Consider the following 21,220-nt stretch of genomic DNA (forward strand, 5'->3'; position numbering starts at 1 on the left):
TGGGAGTTCTTAGCATTGCTATCACTTTTGGGATAAGAATTCAGTATTTGACAAAAACTGCTGGGATAACTGGAAATTAGTATGGCAGAAATTAGGCATGGACCCACACTAACTCTTACTATGTGCCAGACACTGTGCTAACATACTTCAGATAGCTGTTTTAAAAACTAAATAAAATTATATATGTAAAGATGCTTTATAGAACAATAACATTCCATTACATTCATATGCCATAACTTATTCATAATGTTGTACCACAGTTCTCTTTTATTGTCCCAACCTTTTCGACGCATTTCTGTCCGCATTGGGTTCTAGATTATTTCTACGATCTCCAATCCAGAGAACATTTGTTCTAGATTTTGTTAACTTGCTGCTACAGATAGTGCTGCTATTAATATTTTGATAATTATTTGACCTTAGATTCTATGTTCATATGGTAAAATAGAAAGAGAACTCTACTATGGTTAATTTTCTGTTTTGCTACTTATTTATGTCTTGGGCAAAATTCTACTTTTCTGACATTTCAAGCAGCATTGTTAAAAATAAATTGGACAACTTCCTTCAAATTCTTCCCCACAGGAAGCCAAGCTCAAAGAGTCTGAAGTGAATAGGGGACAATTACTTGGGATTAGTTTCTAACAAAGACCTCAGGGAATTAGAGCCTTGGACCCAAGGACTCTATCTAAAAGCACCTACCATGATACCTACTCACCTTTCCTAGTGAGCAGATCAGATTCTTGCTGCAATACATGCCACTTCAGTTGACATCACAAGCCCCCTTTCTTTGGGAAAAATTCATGGATTTAGCTAGTTTCCTGATCACTCTATGGGAAGGAAACTCAAGAAGACACCAGAGCTGGGTTCTTCAAGAAGAGAATAGACGATTCTGACCAAATACTCAGGTAGGTAAATCTGCAGAAGGCACTTTCCATTTATCTCAAGAGACAAAACTCATATAAAGGAATATGGTGAATGAGTCATAAAATCATAGAAGCTTCATGCTAAAAGGGACTTGAGTATGTAGATAGCCAGAATAGAAACATAGAATTTCAAATAAATTAAAGAATTTATTTCTTCAATAAACTTCTGTTTATTAAAACATAGAAATTTTAATTTCTCTTATATTTTAACTTTATTGATAGGACTGCAAAATATTTTTCCATTCAATTTCTTTCCATAATTCATCCAAAAATATTTTATCTACTAAAATTAAAATTCAAAAATGAATCTTTTCTCAAGGACATTTTAGTTATTTTCAATCATAATGTAACATACCTAATAATACTTCTTTCATAAATAATCCCATGAAAATCCATTTTATCAGATTAAAAATAATCTAATCAAAGATGTATAAAGGAAAGTTCCTGTTTCCATGAGGGAAACATAATACTAAATACCCTTTTCTTACCTTTCATAAATATCTTGCTTTGATAGTAATGAAATATTCAGCATATAGACAACTTAGCTTTAAGACTGCTTAAGTATTTGGGAGTTCAGCTGAAATTTAAGGGAAAAAGAAATTGTTTCCAAAATACTAATCATATTAAGACAGTGAACACAGGATTAAAGTTTTCTGGGAAGTAGGACAAAATGTCCAAATTCCTCAAAAGATTTATAACAATATGTATGTTTGAGAGATTTGCTTGCTTAGTATGAAACATGATGAAGATAAAAAATTTGAAATAAGCAATAATTTCTTAATCAGGGAAATATGTGAAGACCGCGTATTTTAAAATCAGCCAGAGTCAGGAATTCAAGTAAGGGGAAAATCATCAGTCTTTATTCTCAGTGAAGAAAGATCGGAGGTGGAAGAGAATGGGCAATAGCAATGTTTGTAGCTGAGTCAAGAAGCTAGCTAGACCAGCAGCCACACGACCAGCAGCTACAAGCATAGAACCTAGGCCAATTTCTCCCAGCCTCTCTTGCTGTCTCTCTGCCTCCACCCACCAAAATCGTCATTTCCTATACAACACATCAGGACTTGCACAGAGAGTGGGTGGAGGCCCTTCTTTATCCAAGTATGTATATTAATAGAGTGTAGTCCAATTACTATTTAGCCTCACGTGCTTGGGACCTCAGTGCATCAACTCAAGCCTCAGCCCATTACAGAAATATGTCCACTAAAATCATTAAATATAGTAACAAAGTAATGTAAATTGCTGACAGACCAAAAATAAAAATATCTTCATATAGAGATCAGTTTTCTAAAATTCTTTTAGGGGACACAGTGGAAAGATATAAATTCTTTTTTTGTGTGAGCAATTAGAGATGTTAATAAGAGATTGCAGTAAATGCTTAATTCTTTTCTTTGGCACCATCAGAAGGATTTTTAGATCACCAAATGTTCGATAATCAAAAGAGCAAGTAAAGTATCATTTGTTATACATCTTTTGATTGTACATCTAGCAATAATCATTAATTTCATTTGGTTAACCATGAGCAATTTAGCAGAACCAATAATGCTGTGAGGTAATTTGTCATACTCATTAAAATCAGAAGCGCAATCTCATCCCATTTTTTACCACTACTTTAATTCTATGGAAGGTTCATAAACCTTAGTCTTTTATATGATTTCAAACATAATGCACATTCATTCACGAACATTCACATGCATTTTATGAAGTGATGAAAAATGCATGGAGAATGTTTGGGATTAAACAACATTTGCTAAATAAATGAACCAAACACAATTTACATTCTTGTATACCTCATATATTTAATAGCTGGACGTGAGATACGTAATAGCTGAAGCTTCCAAAAATGGCAACTTGGAAATTGCCATAACTTTAAAGAAATTAAAATTTAAAATGCACATTGATCCAAAAGCCTAAAATAATTATTTAAATATAGTAAGATACTTTTTCTCATTTCCCAGTATGCAAAGCCATCATTATAAAACAACTTGGTCCCTTCTATCTGGTTGAAATGATTGCCTAACATTTGTATAGCAAAAGGGAGCATAGATGTAACAGTGATAAATAAACAATTGCTAAATTATTGTACCAAGGTAATTAGTTGCAAAAACAACTTTGGATTAAATATGTATACCTATAAATAAGATTAATATTAATATTCACTGTTTTCAAAATGGAAAAATAAAATAAAATTTTAATGAGATGTTCATTCACTAGAGTCCTTAAAGGAACAATGAAAACAATTTCTGTAATATAAAAAAAAATTCTTGTTATTGAGTTTTTATTTTGTTTTGTTGTTTTCATTGTTTTATTTTTTTATTTTGTTTTGCCTTCAATTTCTGACCTTCACTTTCTTAATTCAGAGGAAATATACTGAGTAAGGAGGATACTGATATAAAATTTAGTTATTCCTAATGATGGGTCCAGAGAAACTAACTTCTACTTACTTAGCCTTGAATTGTTAACATTTTAGCACTTTGCAGCTTAAATTGACCCCCTCTCCCGCCATTTGGGCTCACCAATCAGAATGATTAGGCTTTTCAAGAATCAATCACACATTTCATTGGAAGTTGTATGGTTCCCTGATTTTGTTGTTGTTGTTGTTGTTGTTTTTTGTTGTTGTTGTTGTTTTTTATTGAGGCACAACTATAATTGCCTCTGGTTTCTTTTATGCTGCCAACATGTTAGACTGAAGGCACTGAGGAGCATAGAAAGAAACCAAAAATCTGTGATTGGAAAATAGTACTTCAGATCAATGCTGACATAGTGTGCTAAACACTACTGATTCAGTTTGGATTCAAAATGGAGAAAAGGGGCATTTCAATAGTAGAAGAGTTAACTGTGCAATAAAATAACTTTAAAGTTTCCTTGAAAACAGATTACAATTAAACTGTTACTTAGAAGAAGAAAGAATTTTATTTTCCTCTTCCATCTGCATCCATGGACAGCCATGTTTCTAGCGTTCTATGAGTTAATATGAATGCTTCCTAATGCATCTGCTCGTTGAGCAACTGAAACACTTTTTTCCCAACTTCTGATATTTACATAATTCTCTTGATAGAATATTTTCTCTCCAATTCAATTGTACTTGATTATTGTATCATCATCAGGAATTTACACATGGGAGTGTTGTATTCATGAACATGAGTCACATTTAAGAACTTATATTTAACTATGTAATCCTGTAGTATGTAGGGATACTCAGCCCATATATGAAAATAATAACCATTTCTAAAGATTTCTGATTTCTAGAAGCTGATATAAAAAAGCCCAGCAAGGGAAGGATCATCTGGGAATAAAAGTTATTCCTTCCACCTCAAAATACCTTAATTCCCAATTCTTCAATTCTTTCTAAACAAAGTCATTTGAATTTAGTAATATAAGAACTAGTGTTTATATCATATTTCAAGGTTTATGAAACACTTTATCTCTGTTAGCACATTTGATTCTCACAACAAACTTGCAAAAAAGATGCTATTATCCCCATTTTACACATGAAACAACTGAGGCATAGAAAGATTAAGTAATTTTCCAAGAGTCACACATTAGTGTCTGGGAAAGGATTGAAACTTGAAATTTTGCTGTCTTCCAAATCCAGAACTCTATCGCCTGCAGCAGATATCAAAGTTTATAAGCTATATTTTCATCCCAGAGTCACATTCCACTTAGGAATGGTTCCTTTATGCTGATTATGTCAGCTTTAAACAAGATAGTAAGCTCTAAGGTTTATTCTGAAAGACTTTAATCTTCAAGCACCCACAAGAGTCAAAATTCTCCAGACCTACATGGAACAGCACCATCTCTATGTCCAATGAGTTCCTTGCCCTCTTCTGATAGCTGCTGAAAAGGAGGCTGGACAAGGCACTGGTAATTGATGAACCATGAAGGGAACCACGTAAAACCAACTCAGGGACCTCTGGACCCAGAGCAGTGGGTTGTGGGAAGTAGTTAGTAAATGAAAAGACTGGAGAAAAAGGGAAAACTTCCTACAGGAGGAGGAAATATAGACAAGAGAGAAAAAGGACAAGGAGAAAGAGGAAGAGGATGAGGAAGGATTCCACAGAATTTAAAATTCAAAATCAGAAAAAAACTTGGTACATAAATAGACAAGAGAATTTCCTAGCCAATAAAATGTTCAAGCTCAAAGGAAACTTGGAACATGGAACTTCAGAGTTGTAAAGGGCTTAAAATAGTCAACTATTGGGTTTCCCATTTCCAAGGCTCTCCTCACTCCATTCCATCCTCTAATCAGCTGTTAAACTGATCTTCCTTTAGCATAACTCTGATCATGGAACCTCCATTCCCATTTTGACAAACTTCAAAGGCTGCTTCTAGAATCAAATATAAAATCACTATTTGACTTTATAACCTTCTTGGATGGCCCATTCTTATATTATTTCCTGCCTTCTTACTAAGTACTCTCTAATCTAATAAAACTGGCTACCTTTTCATTTCTTACACAAGAGCCTCAATTTCTCCAATAGGAGACTTGTCACTGGCTGGACTCAGAAATAGTATTTTTGTAGGTGTAAGTATGGTAAGAAGTTTCAGAGAAATAGAATCTATGTTCATAACAATTAGCATTCATGAGAAAAAGAAATTTACTAACAATTTATTTGTATTCATAATGAAGTAATTTCCTATTAATTCATATAAAATCCCACTCCTTAGTTACAAAAAACAACTGCACAAATACAGACATGTCCAAATAATAATTTCCCTGGAAAAAACAAGATGAGAATATTAGTCAACTGGTAACCCAGTAATGAGTAGCTAGGTAGGGCACTGCATGTAATACTAGGTCTGAAGTTAGATAAACCTAAACTCAAATTCATAATTATTTTTCTTATTATATCCTGTGACACCTCTCCCTTTCTCCACAATCTCTCAGAAATTGCTGCCAGTGGCTCAACACTCACATTTTCTAACACTTTCAGGACTCTGTGATATAGTACATCCAGTCTGACTGGAAAATTCACAAGAGGCAGTCAAATGCTCTCTTCACATCCTTTCATTTACTTTGACTCACACTTGTATATTGAATATGCTTGTTCTAGTCTTCTGAACTTTCTCCTCATGTAAAAACCATTCAAACCATTTGGCAGAAAAAACAAAAGTAAAGAAAGATTTCAAAAGTCTTAATGTGTGAATGTTTTGTGCATTTTCATTTCAGCCCCAAATATTTATATGCATTATTTGTGTCCGACTTGTGATATAACCTTCTGAACTCATATTGCTTTGATCAGTTACAGTGGGACATACTATAATTTGACCCTAACATAGTTGGGCTGTTTTGGTCCTTTTCAAGAATTGAAGAGAGTGTTACAACCAACCAGACATTTTCATTATTCCATCTACCTTGAATGACTAGTCTATCCTTGATTTGGTCTTCCTCTATATCCAAAAAAAAAAAAAAAAGACTTTAAAAGTTCTTTTCCATTGGGGGGATTGGGGGGGGGGGGGCGGGAGGACAAAGACACTAAGGTGGCACAGTAGATAGAGCTCCAGGCATAGAGAAATAAAGTTCTGAGTTCAAATCCAGCCTCAGATACAATTTGAGTTAGCATGTATGATTCATTTTATCCTCTTTGTCTTAGTCCCTCAGCTGTAAAATTATCTAGGGAAGGAAATACCGCTCCAGTATATGGGACAAGAAAAAAACAAATGGGGCCACCAAGAGCCAAACACAATTGCAAATGACTGAACTACAATTCATTATCAGATATCCCACCACACTCAGATCACTCTTGTTTCTGACATTCCAGGTAAAATATTTTCATGGAACTAGGGAACACATTTGTATTCATCTTCCATTATTTGATCTGCATTTATCTTCTGTATCCAGAAAAAGAACTATGGAGATTGAATATAAATCTATAACAGTCAGTGAATTTGCTTTGTAACCTTTTTGTTTCTTTAGAGAATTATTTCTTCTCTTTCTCCTAACAAATGTTTGTATTATAAAATTTTAATTCTTGAGTGCTTCCCATTACTCCTTGTTCTGTAGCATAATAAGCCATGGGAAACAAATCATCTTTCTGAACCCTTTGAAATTTGCTTGCTCAAGATCTAGAGTATGAATCAGATAGTGCTTTCATTGTCCTTTTTCATTAATTTTAATTTAGAATGCTGAACATCTATTCAATTTACTATCCATAATTTCTATCTCAAAAACAATTTTCTCCATGTTGACTATAACGATATTCATAATCATACATCTTGAAATTCTGTTTTAAAACAAAATTACTATTATAATAAGCCAAAAAAGCAATGTATCAGCTGTTGTGCTTTGGACAGACAAAAGGCATCAATTTCTCTGGATAATTATTACCTTTTCATATCTCTAGCAAGCTTGTGATCACTTTCCCAAATCCTTAATGTATTTATTCCCATTTGGTAGTTGTCTATAATGAACTACTAGAAGAGTACTGTTTCTTTCTCTTTGCATTAATGCTTAGCAAATGACTATTTAGTATCCATCTTGTTAAATGCTAGAGATACCAAAAAAAACAGTTTTTAAAGTTTCTGCTCTCCAAGAACTCAGAATCTAATCAGAAGAGAACATGAAAAGAACTGCATACATACCAGATATGAATAAAGGATAAATTGTACATAATCAACTGAGGGAAGGCAATAAATTAGGGGAGAGGGAGGGAACATATAGAAGATAGGATATTAACTAAGACTTGAAGAAACAAAGGAAGCCAGAAGGTATAAATGAGGGAGAGAATAGAAAGGAGGACAGTTAGTGAAAGTATCTGGAATTTGAAGTGAGTATCCACATCAAGATGGCTGGAATCATTGCACCACAGGGTATATAGGGGAAGTGTTAAGAAAACTGGAAAGATGGGAAAAGGACATACTATAAAGGACATTGAATATCAAACAGATTATTTCTATTTTTCCCAGAAGTGATAAGAAGACACATAAGTTTGTTAAATAAGGGGAAGACATGGTATTTAGGAAGATCAGTTTGATAGTTCAGTGAAAGATGAACAGAAGATAAGTAAGGTAGAGAAACCAAAAGCAAGCAAAAGTATGAAGTAACTAAAGAGTTCACCACGAAGGGTAGAAGGGTTAGAGAAGAAAAGGCTGTGTAAAAGAGACATTTTGTGAATGTAAAATCAACAGGGATTGGCATAACATTGGATATAGGTCTGGAGTGACAGAAAGTAGAGGATGTCATCTAGATTAAAAAAACTGAAAAAAATGGTATCTTCAATAATAATCACAAAGTTAGGTAAAAAAGAAAGGTTTTAGGATAAAAATAACAAATTCATCTTTGTGTGTGTTTGAGATTTTCAATAGGCCATTAGAAATAAAAACCTAGAGATGAAGGGAAAAGTTAGCAGTAGATGAATAGATTTGAGAATTATTTGCATTGAGATGATAACTGAATCCAACATGCATCCTTTATCTAACTCCCCTAAAAATATTATCTCAATATACTGTACTATATATCCATCCATCATGTATCTGTTTTGTCCTCTTAAGTGAAGAATAAATTTTCAAGTTAAGATCAAATGAAGTAATATTTATAATGGGTGTAGAATAGGGCCTGGAACAATAGTAGGTTCCTAATGAATTCTCTTCTCCCTTTTCCAATAAAGTGTAAACCACTATTTTTGGATTCCTTTGCAGCTCTATCAAGAAGGAAACCCAAGATTAACTTTCCAAAATTCTTCCAGATTTTCAGACTACAAGGTGAAAATTCAGAGTATTGGATCACGATTTGAAAAATGTTTTCTTGAGGTCATTTATTGTTTGTTTTCATCCTTTGAATGAATTTTTTTAAGAATGTCCCTTGCATTACAAATCTCTTCTCAATTCCCTAAATATTTTATATCTCAGACTTTTAGCAATGACATTTTCTTTAATACAATCAAATGATTTACTACTATCCCATTTGTCTTCCAATCTATCTTCATTGATTTTATTCATACAAAAATATTCAAACGAACTTCAAATGAACTGTTCTAATTTCTTCTTCTTTCCCAACAGACCCATGGAAAGAAGAAATCAAACAAGCATCTCTGAGTTCATCCTCCTGGGCCTTTCAAACCAGCCTGAACAGGAGAGACTTCTATTTTTCCTATTCCTGGTTATGTACCTGATCACAGTGCTATGGAATCTGCTCATCATTCTGGCCATTAGAACTGACGCCCACCTTCACACCCCCATGTACTTCTTCCTTACCAATTTGTCCCTCGGTGATATTTGCTTCACATCCAGTTCTGTCCCCAAGATGTTGGTTAACTACATATTTGGAAATAAAGCAATTACTTATATGAGCTGTCTGGCACAAGTATTCTTCTGCCTCTTGTTTGGAGGAATAGATAGTGTCATCCTTGCTTCCATGGCCTATGACCGTTATGTAGCCATCTGTGCCCCATTACACTATAATATGATCATGAGCCAAAAAGTCTGTGCCTCTCTTGGAGCAATGTGCTGGCTTTGGGCCTGTATTGATGCCCTGATTCACACTGTCTCTCTAACCCAACTTTCATTCTGTGGCCAAAATGAAATCCCTCATTTCTTCTGTGAACTCAGTGTGGTCATAAGGTTGGCCTGCTCAGATACCTTACTCAATGACTTGATGGTCTACATATTAGGCAGCCTGACAGCTGTTATGCCCTTTATCGGCATCCTCGTCTCCTACACATGTATTTTCATTGCTGTCCTGAAGATCCCCTCCACTCATGGGAGAAGGAAAGCTTTCAACACTTGTGGGTCCCACCTAGCTGTGGTCTGTCTCTTCTATGGAACAGTAATTGGAGTGTACTTCAACCCCAGATCCACCCATACAGCCCAAAAGGATACAGCAGCAGCTATGATGTACACTATAGTCACCCCCATGCTGAACCCTTTCATCTACAGTTTAAGGAACAATGATATGAAAAGAGCCCTGAGGATGCTTTTCAGCAGAAAACCAGATCTCTCCCTATGATTGTAGATATCTGTTGGGCCTGGCTGCCTTTGTCTCAGACAATTATCCAATGGTTTAACAAATTTTTAATAAAACTTCCCAAGTGTAATTAATATAATTGTTCACCTTTTACCCTACACTAGTAGAGATATACTGAGATAAGAAGGCTATAGTAGCTTTGCTTCTCCTTCTGGTTCTTTTCACTTCTTAGTTCAGCAGTTACCTAATGACCTGTGCCTCAGTTTCCTCATCTGAAGAATATAGGGGCAACTACACAGGGAGTACCTTATAGAGCTAGACAAAATGAAATTCTACAATTTACAGACTTGCTTTCCTGGATCACTGAATTGTCTCCATTATAAGAGGCAGCCTTGAAACCCAGCCTTCCTGATTTTAAGACATACCCATCTATTTTCTATGCTACACTACTGCTCTAAAAAAAAAAAAGCTAACAATAAAGAGTTTAGCCAAATATAGGAAGACTCTTAGGAAGTAATGAAGGGCAAAGCAGAAGCAAGAGAGTAATATATACATTACTCTAAATCATGTAAATGAGGGTGGGAAACCTGAATTCTGTGTAATTATAAGAAAGAAATGGGAACAATTTGCACCCAAAGTGAGGACTATCGGGACTGAGCATAGATCACAACATCTATTTTCACTTTTTTGTTGTTGTTGCTTATTTTGGGGGGGTTTTCTCATTTTTTTCCCTTTTTAATCTGATTTTTCTTTTGCAGCATGATAATTGTGGAAATATGTATAGAAAAACTGTACATGTTTAATATATATTAGATTACTCACTATCTAAGAGAAGGGGTGGGAACAAAGAGAAGGAGAAAAAAAATTGAAACAAAAGGTTTTCCAAAGGTGAATATTGAAAACTATTTGTGCAGATATTTTGAAAATAAAAACTTTTTGAAAAAGAAAGAATTGGGGAAATGTACCACCCTGCATTCTTTACATACATGGGAGATGGTGTATGTGAAATATTGTAGGTAGATGAAGTCATCCATGCATTGGTTGCTTTCTATAATTTTTTTACAAAACTTTCCAAGCAACAAGAAACAAGTATTTTTAAGCACTTATTATGAAGGAATGATCTAGTGGACAAAGAAAACTTGAAGATAAATGAAAGAGCAGGGATGGTAGAGGGAGAAATATGCTAATGAAGAAGGGTTGGTATGAGATTTCTTGACTTCATCAAAGTAAAGGATTGACTTCATCAAAGTAAAGGGTCACCTCACAATGTGAAAAAACAGAGAAAGGAGAAATAGTGGCAGAATACATCTAGATGATATGAGACAATGAGACAGAGAGCACCAATTAATAGAATCTCTCAAATACTATACATACAGTATATTCCATTGCTAGATAAACTATGGGAAATGAATATAATGTAATATTACTGTATTGTAAGAATTAATTAATAGAAAGATGCCTGTAAAGGCTTACATGAACACATAGATGGTAAAAATGAAACAAGGAAACAATAGTAAAATTGCTACAACAATGCGAATGAAAAAAATGACAACCTCAAAATAATCAAAAATGGATTCTGAGAAATTACAAAAAACAAGATCAACCTCAAGAAAAATATAGAAGATATTTTTACCCACTTCTGTACTAAAGTGAAGAATTATTGGATGTGGAACATGGTACATAATTTCAGATGATTTTCTTGTATTGATAGGTTGTGCTGCATTTTTTTCTCTTTTTCTTAAAAAAAAGGGCTTTATTACAAGGATGATTCTCTGAAGGATGGAAAGTCAAGTTAAATCACCAAGTATTTATTAAACATATATGTGTCTGGCATTATGTTAAATGCTATACACACAGAAAGGAAGGAAGGAAAGAAGGAAGGAAGGAAGGAAGGAAGGAAGGAAGGAAGGAAGGAAGGAAGGAAGGAAGGAAGGAAGGAAAGAAAGAAGGAAAGAAGGAAGGAAGGAAGGAAGGAAAGAAAGAAAAGAAAAGAAAAGGAAAAGAAAAGAAAACAAAAGAGAAAAGAAAATCAGCCAAAAAAAAAAAAAAAAAAAACTTAGTCTTTGCTCTCAAGAAGCCCACAATCTAATGGGTTCTAACATTACATTCTAACATACAACAACTATGGTGAAGCAAAATATAGAAAGAATAAATTGCAGATAATCAGAAGAAGGGAAGCACTAGCATTAAGGGAGATCAGGACAGGACTACTGCAGAAGGTGAGATTGTAGCCAAAACTGAAAGGAAGCAAGAAAATGGAAATGAAGAGACAATAGAACAGAGAATAACCAGTAAAAAATGTTCAGTCTGGAGGTGAAGTGTTTTGTGTGAAGAGAAGCAAGAAGGATGGTGCCATTGTACTACAGAGTACATGAGAGGTGGGGACCAGTAAAGTCTAGCACTGTAAAGTAGTGGAGCAGGTTATAAAGTGCTTTGACTATCAAAAAGCATTTGCTATTTGATCCTGAAAACAAGAGGAATCCAAAAGAACTTATATGCCATTGTCCAATCTATGCTTTAAGATCAATTTAACAGCTGAATGGAAGATGAATTGAAATGTAAAGACTTGGAGCAGAAAAAATAGACAACAGGCTATTATAATATTGTAATGCCTCAGTTTCCTCATTTGTGAAATGAAGGGACAGATAATCGAAAAATACTTTACAGAGCTAGACAAAATGAAATTCTACAACTTAAAGGCTTACTTTCCTGGAATAGTCTCTGTTAGGGGAGGTGGACTTGAATCATGGCCTTCCTGGTTTCAAAATCTACATCTCTATTTACTATGCCACACTGCTGCTCTAAGGAAAGCTGACAATAGTTTAGATAAACATAGGAAAGCTCATCATGTACATTCTTGGGGGATTCAAGAGATTGTCCTTGTCATGGACTCATCAGGTAAAGTTTGGTTAGCCATGGAACTACACTGAAATGATGGATGCATGTTTTATGGGAATGCCATGTACCTGACATAAGTTTTGCAATCAAAACTAACCTAGTCAGAGAGTACTTCTAGAAGTCTGGCCAAGATGGCAGAGTTAAACCAAGAAACTTCCAGCTCTCTCAATTTCCCTTGAAAATTACATGAAACCAAGTTGCTGAATACAGTCTGATGGAATGAAACCACTCTCCAGTTCAAGACAGATTCAAAAAACTTCAGGAAAAGTCAGTCTCACTGGAGTAAAAAGAGTGTTCAGCCCAGCTGATGAGAGTGCCCTAATAATAGTAACTCGGCTCAGTAGAAGAGCAGATCAGTGGGAAAGCCTCTAGTCCCAACTCAGAAAGCAAACTCTTAGAAACCAGACCATTTCCTGAAAAAAGAAAGCAAAGTTACACCCTGCAAACACAAGGATCACTGTGCTCAAAGACAGGGTCAGATCTGGTACAGGAAGCTTGGGAAAGCATCCACTTTACCCCAAGAGCAGAATTCAACCATAAAAGTAAAAAAAAAAAAAATACCAAAAGAAAAGGAAAGAAAATGACAAGAAACACAAAAGAATTTTGACTATAGAAAGCTACTCTGGTGATAGGGAAGAACAAAACACCAACTCAGACAAAGACAAAATGACTACAGAGAAAATCTCAAAGACAGATATGATATGGTTTCAAGCCCAAAGAGTCTTTTGGTAGGGATCATGAAAGATTTTTAAAAGAAAATAAGAAAAATATAAAATATTAAAAAATGAGAAAAAATGAGACATATGCAAGTGAGTGTCAACTTAAAAACCAGAATTAACAAAATGGAAAAAGATTGTTTAAAGGATAACTGAAGAAAATTACACATTAAAAACTAGAAGGGGCAAATTAAAGACAATGACTCTATGAGACTTGAAGATAGTTATATAAACTAAAAGGAATGAAAAAAATGAAACAAAACACCTCATGGAAAAACTGGTGACCTGGAAAATAAATCCAGAAGAGATGATTTTAAAATTATTGGTTTACCTGAAGACTATGATGACCAAAATTAGAGCCTGGGTAGCCTTTTTTCAGAGATCTTCAAGGAAAACTGTCCAGTTACTCTAGAAACAGAAAAGGAAATACTCTTTGAAAGAATCCATCAATCACCATTACAAAGACATCCCACAAGAAAAACTCAAAGAAACATTGTTGCAAAAATCCATAACTACAACCATAAGGAAAAAATACTGCAAGCTACCAGACAAAAATAATTCAAATATCAAGGAGTAACATTCAAGATTACCCAGGATCTGGCAGCTTCTACAATAAAGGTTCAGAGGACCTGGAGTACCATATTCTGGGAAGGCAAAGCACCTGGGATTACAATCAAGAATTGATTACCCAGAGAGAATGACCATTATCTTTCAGGGGAGGTGATGCATCTTCAATGAAATAAGATACTTTCAATAATTTCTATTAAAAAAACAGAACTAAACAGAAAATTTAATCTACAAACACAGGACTCAAGAAAAGCATAGAAAGGTAAACAGGGGAAAATATATATCTTATTTAAAAGTTAAACTGTTTATATCTCTAGGTGGGAAAATTATATCTGCAATTCTTGGGAATCTGCAGCTAAAAGGGAGCATACCATGGAGAGAAGGTATGGTTGGGGCTGGACTCTGATGTGAGGAAAAAGACATTAAGTGATGGAAAGAAGTCTATATTGGAAGAAGAGGAAATGGGATGTATAATGGGACAAATTAGATTATATAAAGATATACAAAAGACCTATTAAAATATAGGAGGGGAAGGGAGAGAGATGAACATTGTCTGAAGTTTGATATCTTCAGTTTTCACTTAAAGGGGAAATAACTTAATCATTCAGTTGGATATAAAAATATGTAAAACCCAAAAAGAAGTAGGAGAGAAAGAGGAAAGAAAAGGGATGGGCTGGATAGAAGGGAGGATAGAAACACTAGGGGAAAAAAGGTTAAAGAAGAAGTGAGTGGTGATACAAGATAAGGTAGTGAATGGGGTAGGTCAAAAAAAAAAAAAACAACCAAAACGTTACTGAGAAAAGGGTGGTAAGAAAACAAAAGAACTGGGGAGAAAAATAGGTTGGAGGGAAATATAGAACTTGTAATTATAATTGAATGTGAATAGGATGAACTCTCCCATAAAACAAGCAAAGAGCAGAATGGATTAAAAAACAGAATCCTACAATATGTTATTTACAAGAAACATATTTGACATAGAGAGACACATACAAAGTAAAGGTAAAAGGCTGGAACAGAATTTTTTATATTTCAGCTGAAGTAAAGAAACCCAGGGTAGCAATTCTGATTTCAGATAAAGCAGAAGTAAAAATGGATCTAATTAAAAGAGATAAGGAAGGAAAGTACATCTTGATAAAGGATACCATAGACAATGATGTATTAATGATATTAAATCTATATGCACCAAGTAGTAAACCATTCCTACAGAATATATTAAGCCAACTGGCTTCTTCCAACTTGGAAGAAATAGATAGCCAAACTATAATAGTGAGGAACCTCAACTTTTCCCTCTCAAAATCAGAAGAATCTAACAACAAAATAAACAAAAAAGAAATTAGGGAGTTTAATAAGATCTTAGAAAATCTGAGATATGATAGACATCTGGAGAAAAGTGAATAGAGAAAAAGAATACATGATTTTCTTGGCAGTACATGGCACCTACACAAAAATTGACCATGTATTGGGGCATAAAAACCTCACAGTCAATTCAGACCATGATGTGATAAAATTATATTCAATAAAAGACCAGGAAAAGATAGAATAAAACCAATTGGAAATTAAATAATCCAATTCTAAAAAAATGAGTGGGTCAAAAAAAAATCACAGAAACTTTTCATACTTTCATTCAAGACAAAGACATTAATGAGAGTACACATCAAAACAGAAGTAAAAAGCCATGGGAGAAGAAAAAAATGGAAGAAAGAAGTGAACATAGCATGTTTTGATTTATATTCAATCTCTATAGTTCTTTTTTCTGGATTCAGATGGCATTTTCTATTCAAAGCCTCTTGGGATTGCCTTGGATCACTTAACTGCCAATTAAAACAGTCTTTCATACACCATCATCAAACATACTTGTTGTTCTTGTGTACAATATATTCCTGATTCTGCTTGTTTCACTCAGCATCAGTTTATTTAAACCTTTCCAGGCCTTTCTAAAATCAGCTTGTTCATCATTTTTATAGAACAATAATATTCCATTACCTTCATATACCATAGCATATTCAGCCATTCCCCAATAGTTATTTTCATTTTTAAGACTCTGTGTCTCCTTTTCTAAGTTGGTTAACTTTTTTCCATACTCTTGTTTTGGGGGGATTTCTTCCTTAATTTCCCTCAATTAATCTTTACTTTGTTTTGAGTTCTTATATAAATTCTCTCTAGGCAGAGAGCCATTTAACATTACTCTTTGGAGTAGAAGAAGCTCTTTTTAATTCAATGCCCTCTGATGATGAACCCGGGTCTTCCCTATTCCCATAGTAAGTTTCTACAGCAGGGTTCTCTCTTCTCAGTCAATTCTTTTTTTTTTTTTTAATGAGAGGTATTAGTGTTAGTGTTATAATTAGTTAGTATTACCTCTGATTGTGGACTGGGGGAGTGGTGCTTCTAGCCTCACTTCAGCTCTGCTTTATGACCTGAAACCCAGATTAAATGCTCCACCACCCCACCCCCACTCACCCCCCGCAAGGGTCCAAAGTCAGCAGGATCCCTGTCCCAATGGCTCTGCACTAACAGAATGTGCTGGTGCCCTTTCACCAAAGGCTGAGTCTTTCCAGTCAGCTGGGCCTGCCATTCCTAATCAGCTAAGGTTCCCTCTGTCTTCCCAGACTTAGACCATGACTCCCCTTGCTATCTAGGAGGAGAAATGTTTCCGTGGTTCCTCCTGAGACGCTAGCCAAGCCCATTCAGCCAAAGAGGACCCCAGATGGTGTTTCTCTGGAGCTAGCCTGGAAGTGTTTGCACTTCAGACTAGTTAATCCCTGACCTAGAGTCTTTCTTCAGATCTTCTTGGGTTGTACCAGAAGAATTCCTGTTCTGCACCAAGTCTTCTTGATTTTTTACCAGTCCATGTTAACATTGAAATGCAAATTTATTCTGGGGGAGAAGAAAAAGGGGTGGGGGGGAAATCTGGAGACCTTGAAATTTACTGACCTATTCCTCCATCTTCCCAGAATGCTCCCTTCATAAATTTTGAAAACAACAATATAAAAATAGGTACCATCAAAATCTCAAAGAAAAACTCTAGCTGACCTCAATGCCTGCAAAAATATCTGGAAGCATTAAAGAAAAAAGATAAGAGTGAGAGAACAAACACAGTACAAAGAAATTAGAGTGAGTCCAGGAAAATTATGAAAAGAAAAACTCTTGCTTGATAGAAGAGGCACCAAAAGGGAAAAAAAAATACTAAAGTAAATAACAACTTAAAAAAAAAAAAAACAGGACTAACCTGATTTTAAAAAAAGGCATCAACAAATTACTAAAAAAAAAAAACAACTCTCTTGTGAAATGATCCAAAAATTCTGGAGAGCAATTTGGAAGTATGCTCAAAAGGCCATAACCACTGCATTCCCTTTAACCCAACAGTGCCACTACTGGGTCTGCATCCCAAGAAAAGCATAAAGGAGGAGAAAAGAACCACATATGAAAAAAATGTTTGTAGCAGCTCTTTTTCCAGTGGCAAAGAATTGGGAAAAGAGCACATGTTTTTCAATCAGGGAATGGCTGAAAAACTTATGTATATGAAATTAATGGAATATTATTGTTCTATAAAAAATGATGAATAAGCTGCTTTTATTTTTTAAAAAAATAGGAGAATGAATTTTTTAACATTTATTTTTTATTATAGCTTTTTATTTACAAGATATATGCATGGGTAATTTTTCAGCATGGCCCTTGTAAAAACTTCTGTTCCAACTTTTCCCCTCCTTCCTTCCACCCCCTCTCCCAGATGGCAGGTAGACCAATACATATTAAATATGTTAAAATATATATTAAATACAATATATGTATACATATCCATACAGTTATTTTGCTTCACAAGAAGAATCGGACTTTGAAATAATGTAAAATTAACCTGAGAAGGAAATCAAAAATGCAAGCAGACAAAAACAGAGGGATTAGAAATGCTATGTAGTGGGTCACACTCATTTCCCAGAGTACTTTCACTGGGTGTAGCTGGTTCTATACATTATTGAACAAATGGAATTAATTTGGTTCATCTCATTGTTGAAGAGAGCCATGTCAATCAGAATTGATCATCATATAGTATTGTTGTTGAAGTATATAATGATCTCTGGTCCTGCTCTTTTCACTCAGCATTAACTCATTTAGGTCTCTCCAGGCCTTTCTGAAATCTTCCTGCTGGTCATTTCTTACAGAACAATAATATTCCATAACACGCATATACCACAATTTATTCAGCCATTCTCCTTTTGATGGACATCCATTCAATTTCCAGTTTCTAGCCACTAGAAAGGGGGCTGCCACAAACATTTTTGCACATCTGGTCTCTTTCCCTTCTTTAAGATCTCTTTGGGATATAAGCCCAGTAGTAACCCTGCTGAATGAAATGGTATGCACAGTTTGATAACTTTTTGAGCATAGTTCCAAATTGCTCTCCAGAATGGCTGGATGTAGTCACAATTCCACCAATAATGTACCAGTGTCACAGTTTTCCAACATTCCCCCCAACATTCAGCATTATCTTTTCCTGTCATCCTAGCCAGTCTGAGAGGTGTGTGGTACTAGTATCTCAAATTAATGTCTTAATTTGCATTTCTCTGATCAATGATGACTTGGAGCATCTTTTCATATGGCTAGAAATAGTTTCGATTTCTTGATCTGAAAATTGTCTTGAACATGCTTATTTTAGAAAGTCCTGGAACTCCAGTATGATTTGTATCTTTCCAGGAACTCCACTGTGATTGTGTCAAAAGTACATGTAAAAGTAAAAAGGTACGTTGGAGCTAGGTAATTAAGAATTATAATATCCATTTGGAGGCATATTTGTTTTATCCTCTCTTTTGCAACAAATCAGAACTTGATGTGTTGTTTCATTGATTGTCTGGACTTAAGAAAGTGATGGAGAAAATATTGAAAACACCGATTAAATTAAAAAGTTAGTTGGGTGCACATATTCCCCCCTTTAAGAGATCCTGCTGTTAAACATTTATCATCATACCATGCTTACATTATGTGAGTCTGAATTTCATACCCTTAATTTCACACATGGTCTCAAGAAACATTTTTATATCTTCTGGTCAAACTAAAGGACAAACACTTCAAATAGAATGACTACATTATTCAAAATCACAAAATCGCAATACACAGGAGTCAGAGCAAATCTAACTTCCTATGAACATAGCTGAAGAATTTGTTTTTAAAATTTTTATCTAATTTATGAATAAAATGAGCATTTCCATAATACTATAGTGGTTAGAGAGGACAATGATAAAAAAAGAAAACACAAATCTGTTATTTAAAATATTTGCTATTTCTTTTAAATGCATGAAAAATATATCCTGTAAATTACTTTTTTCTCTTTGTTTCTTCCCTCCCACACCCTGAGCTAGAGATGACTACCATTAAACACAAATATATAAAATCATTCTATACATTCTTCTATTTAGAAGTTGTAGTTAATTTGGTTATAGATAATAATTAAAATGACAATCACTCAAAGTGGCACTTAAAAATATTGCTGTTACTATATGCAATGTTCTCTTGGTGCTGCTCATTTCGCTCTCCATTATTTCATGCACATCTGTCCATGTTTTTCTAAGATTATTAAGCTCATTGTTTCTTATAACACAGTAGAATTTCATCACAGTCATGTACAATTCATTTAGACATTTTTAAACTGAAGGCCATTTCTGCAATTTCCAGTTCTTTGCCACTACAAATAGAACTCTAATAAATATTTTAGAACATATAGATTATTTTTTGCTTCCATAATCTTTTTTGTAAATAAATTTAATAGTGGTATTGCTGGATCAAAAATTATGAGCAGTAGAATAACATTTTAGGCATAATTCCACATTGTGGAATTCCACAAAATGGTTGGATTAGTTAAGTGCTTTATCTTAGAGAAGTCACTGGGGATCGTTGAAAATGGTAAGATATGGGATATATGGTAAGATATGGGCTTCAGAATTTCAGCACCCATATGGAGGAGAGGAAGACTTCCTATGACCTACATCCTTCCAATTTTCCTCATCCTCTTCCTTCAGAAAAGAGGCACAGAAAGAAATTAAAGGTTCACATTTAGAGGAAAGATTGCCCTTCATTACACTGGGTGCTCTTCCCCTTGCAGGTAATGGGAAATGAGAGAAATAGGTGTAGCAAAGGGTGGAAGTTGTCTTCCACTAGCACACATGAAAGAGTCCCTAAGCCCTTCACAACTTTTCCCCAGGGAATATACACAGCTGTGTTATTATCCAATTTGATCCTCAAAATAGCCCTGTGAGGTAGATACTACTATCCCCATTTTGCAGTTGAGAAAACTGAGGTAGATTTTGAGTGACTTTACCACACTCACACAGCTTTGAAGTATTAGAGGACAGATGTCTTAGATAGATTAGAGGACAAATCTTCCAGACTCTAGACCCACTATTCTATACCATTATATTGTGAGCATCTTAAGGGCAGGAATTATCTTTGGTCTCTCTTTGTATCCTAGCACTTCACACACTGCCTGACTGACTGATTTACTGACTGACTATCCACTTTTACCTAGGATGACCCATCCAAAGAGCTATGGATTTAAAAAGAGGCACAGAATCTGAGGTTGAACTTTTGCTTGCTTTTGCAACCTCTGTGATCCTGACTGGGCAAGCCCCCTGTTTATTCCATTGTAAAATGAGACCACAGAACCACATGATCACTAGCAAGGTGCTTCAATGTGCTGTATCTGGACTGCTGTTAGATATTGAAATTCCCAGTTTCTCTGGGTAAAAGAAATGAATCACAAAATTGAGAACAGAATGGAACTGTGGACAATGGCTATAACTTAAGGAAACTGTATTTCCCTAAATATGGTTACAGCTGATTTCTGATACCATTCTGACCTTGGGCAAGTCACATAACTGCCCAAAAATTCTATTTCTTCCATTCTGAAATAAGGAATTCACACTAGACAGGTGATCTCATATCTCTTCCAGCTCTAATTTGTGGTTGTGTAGTGCTATGTGCCAAAACAAAGTTAGATAGAATCAATATCTTAAGTTCTCTCTCAGCCCTGATTTTCTGGGGTATGTGTTAAAATGTATTTCAGCTCAAAGCTCCAAGATCAAAGTTCTCTTCCCTGGAGCAAAACTAGAAACAAAGGAAGTTCTTAACATTGCTATCACAAGCAGCACTGTTAAAAATAATTTGGACAACTTCCTTCAAATTCTTCCCCACAGGAAGCCAAGCCCAAAGAGTCTGGAGTGGATAGGGGACAA

General features: G+C 34.8%; 1 protein-coding gene across 1 annotated transcript; it reads left to right on the forward strand.

Annotated features, from left to right (window-relative positions):
- The first annotated feature begins 637 nt into the window (after window positions 1-637).
- On the forward strand, window positions 638-10,103 carry LOC100924616 (olfactory receptor 1361-like). Its single transcript, XM_031950950.1, has 2 exons — window positions 638-902; window positions 8,916-10,103. Exon 2 carries the CDS (start codon window positions 8,920-8,922, stop codon window positions 9,859-9,861), a length of 942 nt encoding a protein of 313 aa, XP_031806810.1. The 5' UTR covers window positions 638-902; window positions 8,916-8,919; the 3' UTR covers window positions 9,862-10,103.
- The last annotated feature ends 11,117 nt before the right edge of the window (window positions 10,104-21,220 follow it).

Source organism: Sarcophilus harrisii, chromosome 1 (assembly GCF_902635505.1).
Source record: "Sarcophilus harrisii chromosome 1, mSarHar1.11, whole genome shotgun sequence".
Classification (NCBI taxonomy): Eukaryota; Metazoa; Chordata; class Mammalia; order Dasyuromorphia; family Dasyuridae; genus Sarcophilus; species Sarcophilus harrisii.

What these genes read in the sequence shown, in the direction of transcription:
- LOC100924616 (XM_031950950.1), top strand. Translation starts at nt 8,920, where the DNA reads ATGGAAAGAAGAAATCAAACAAGCATCTCTGAGTTCATCCTCCTGGGC.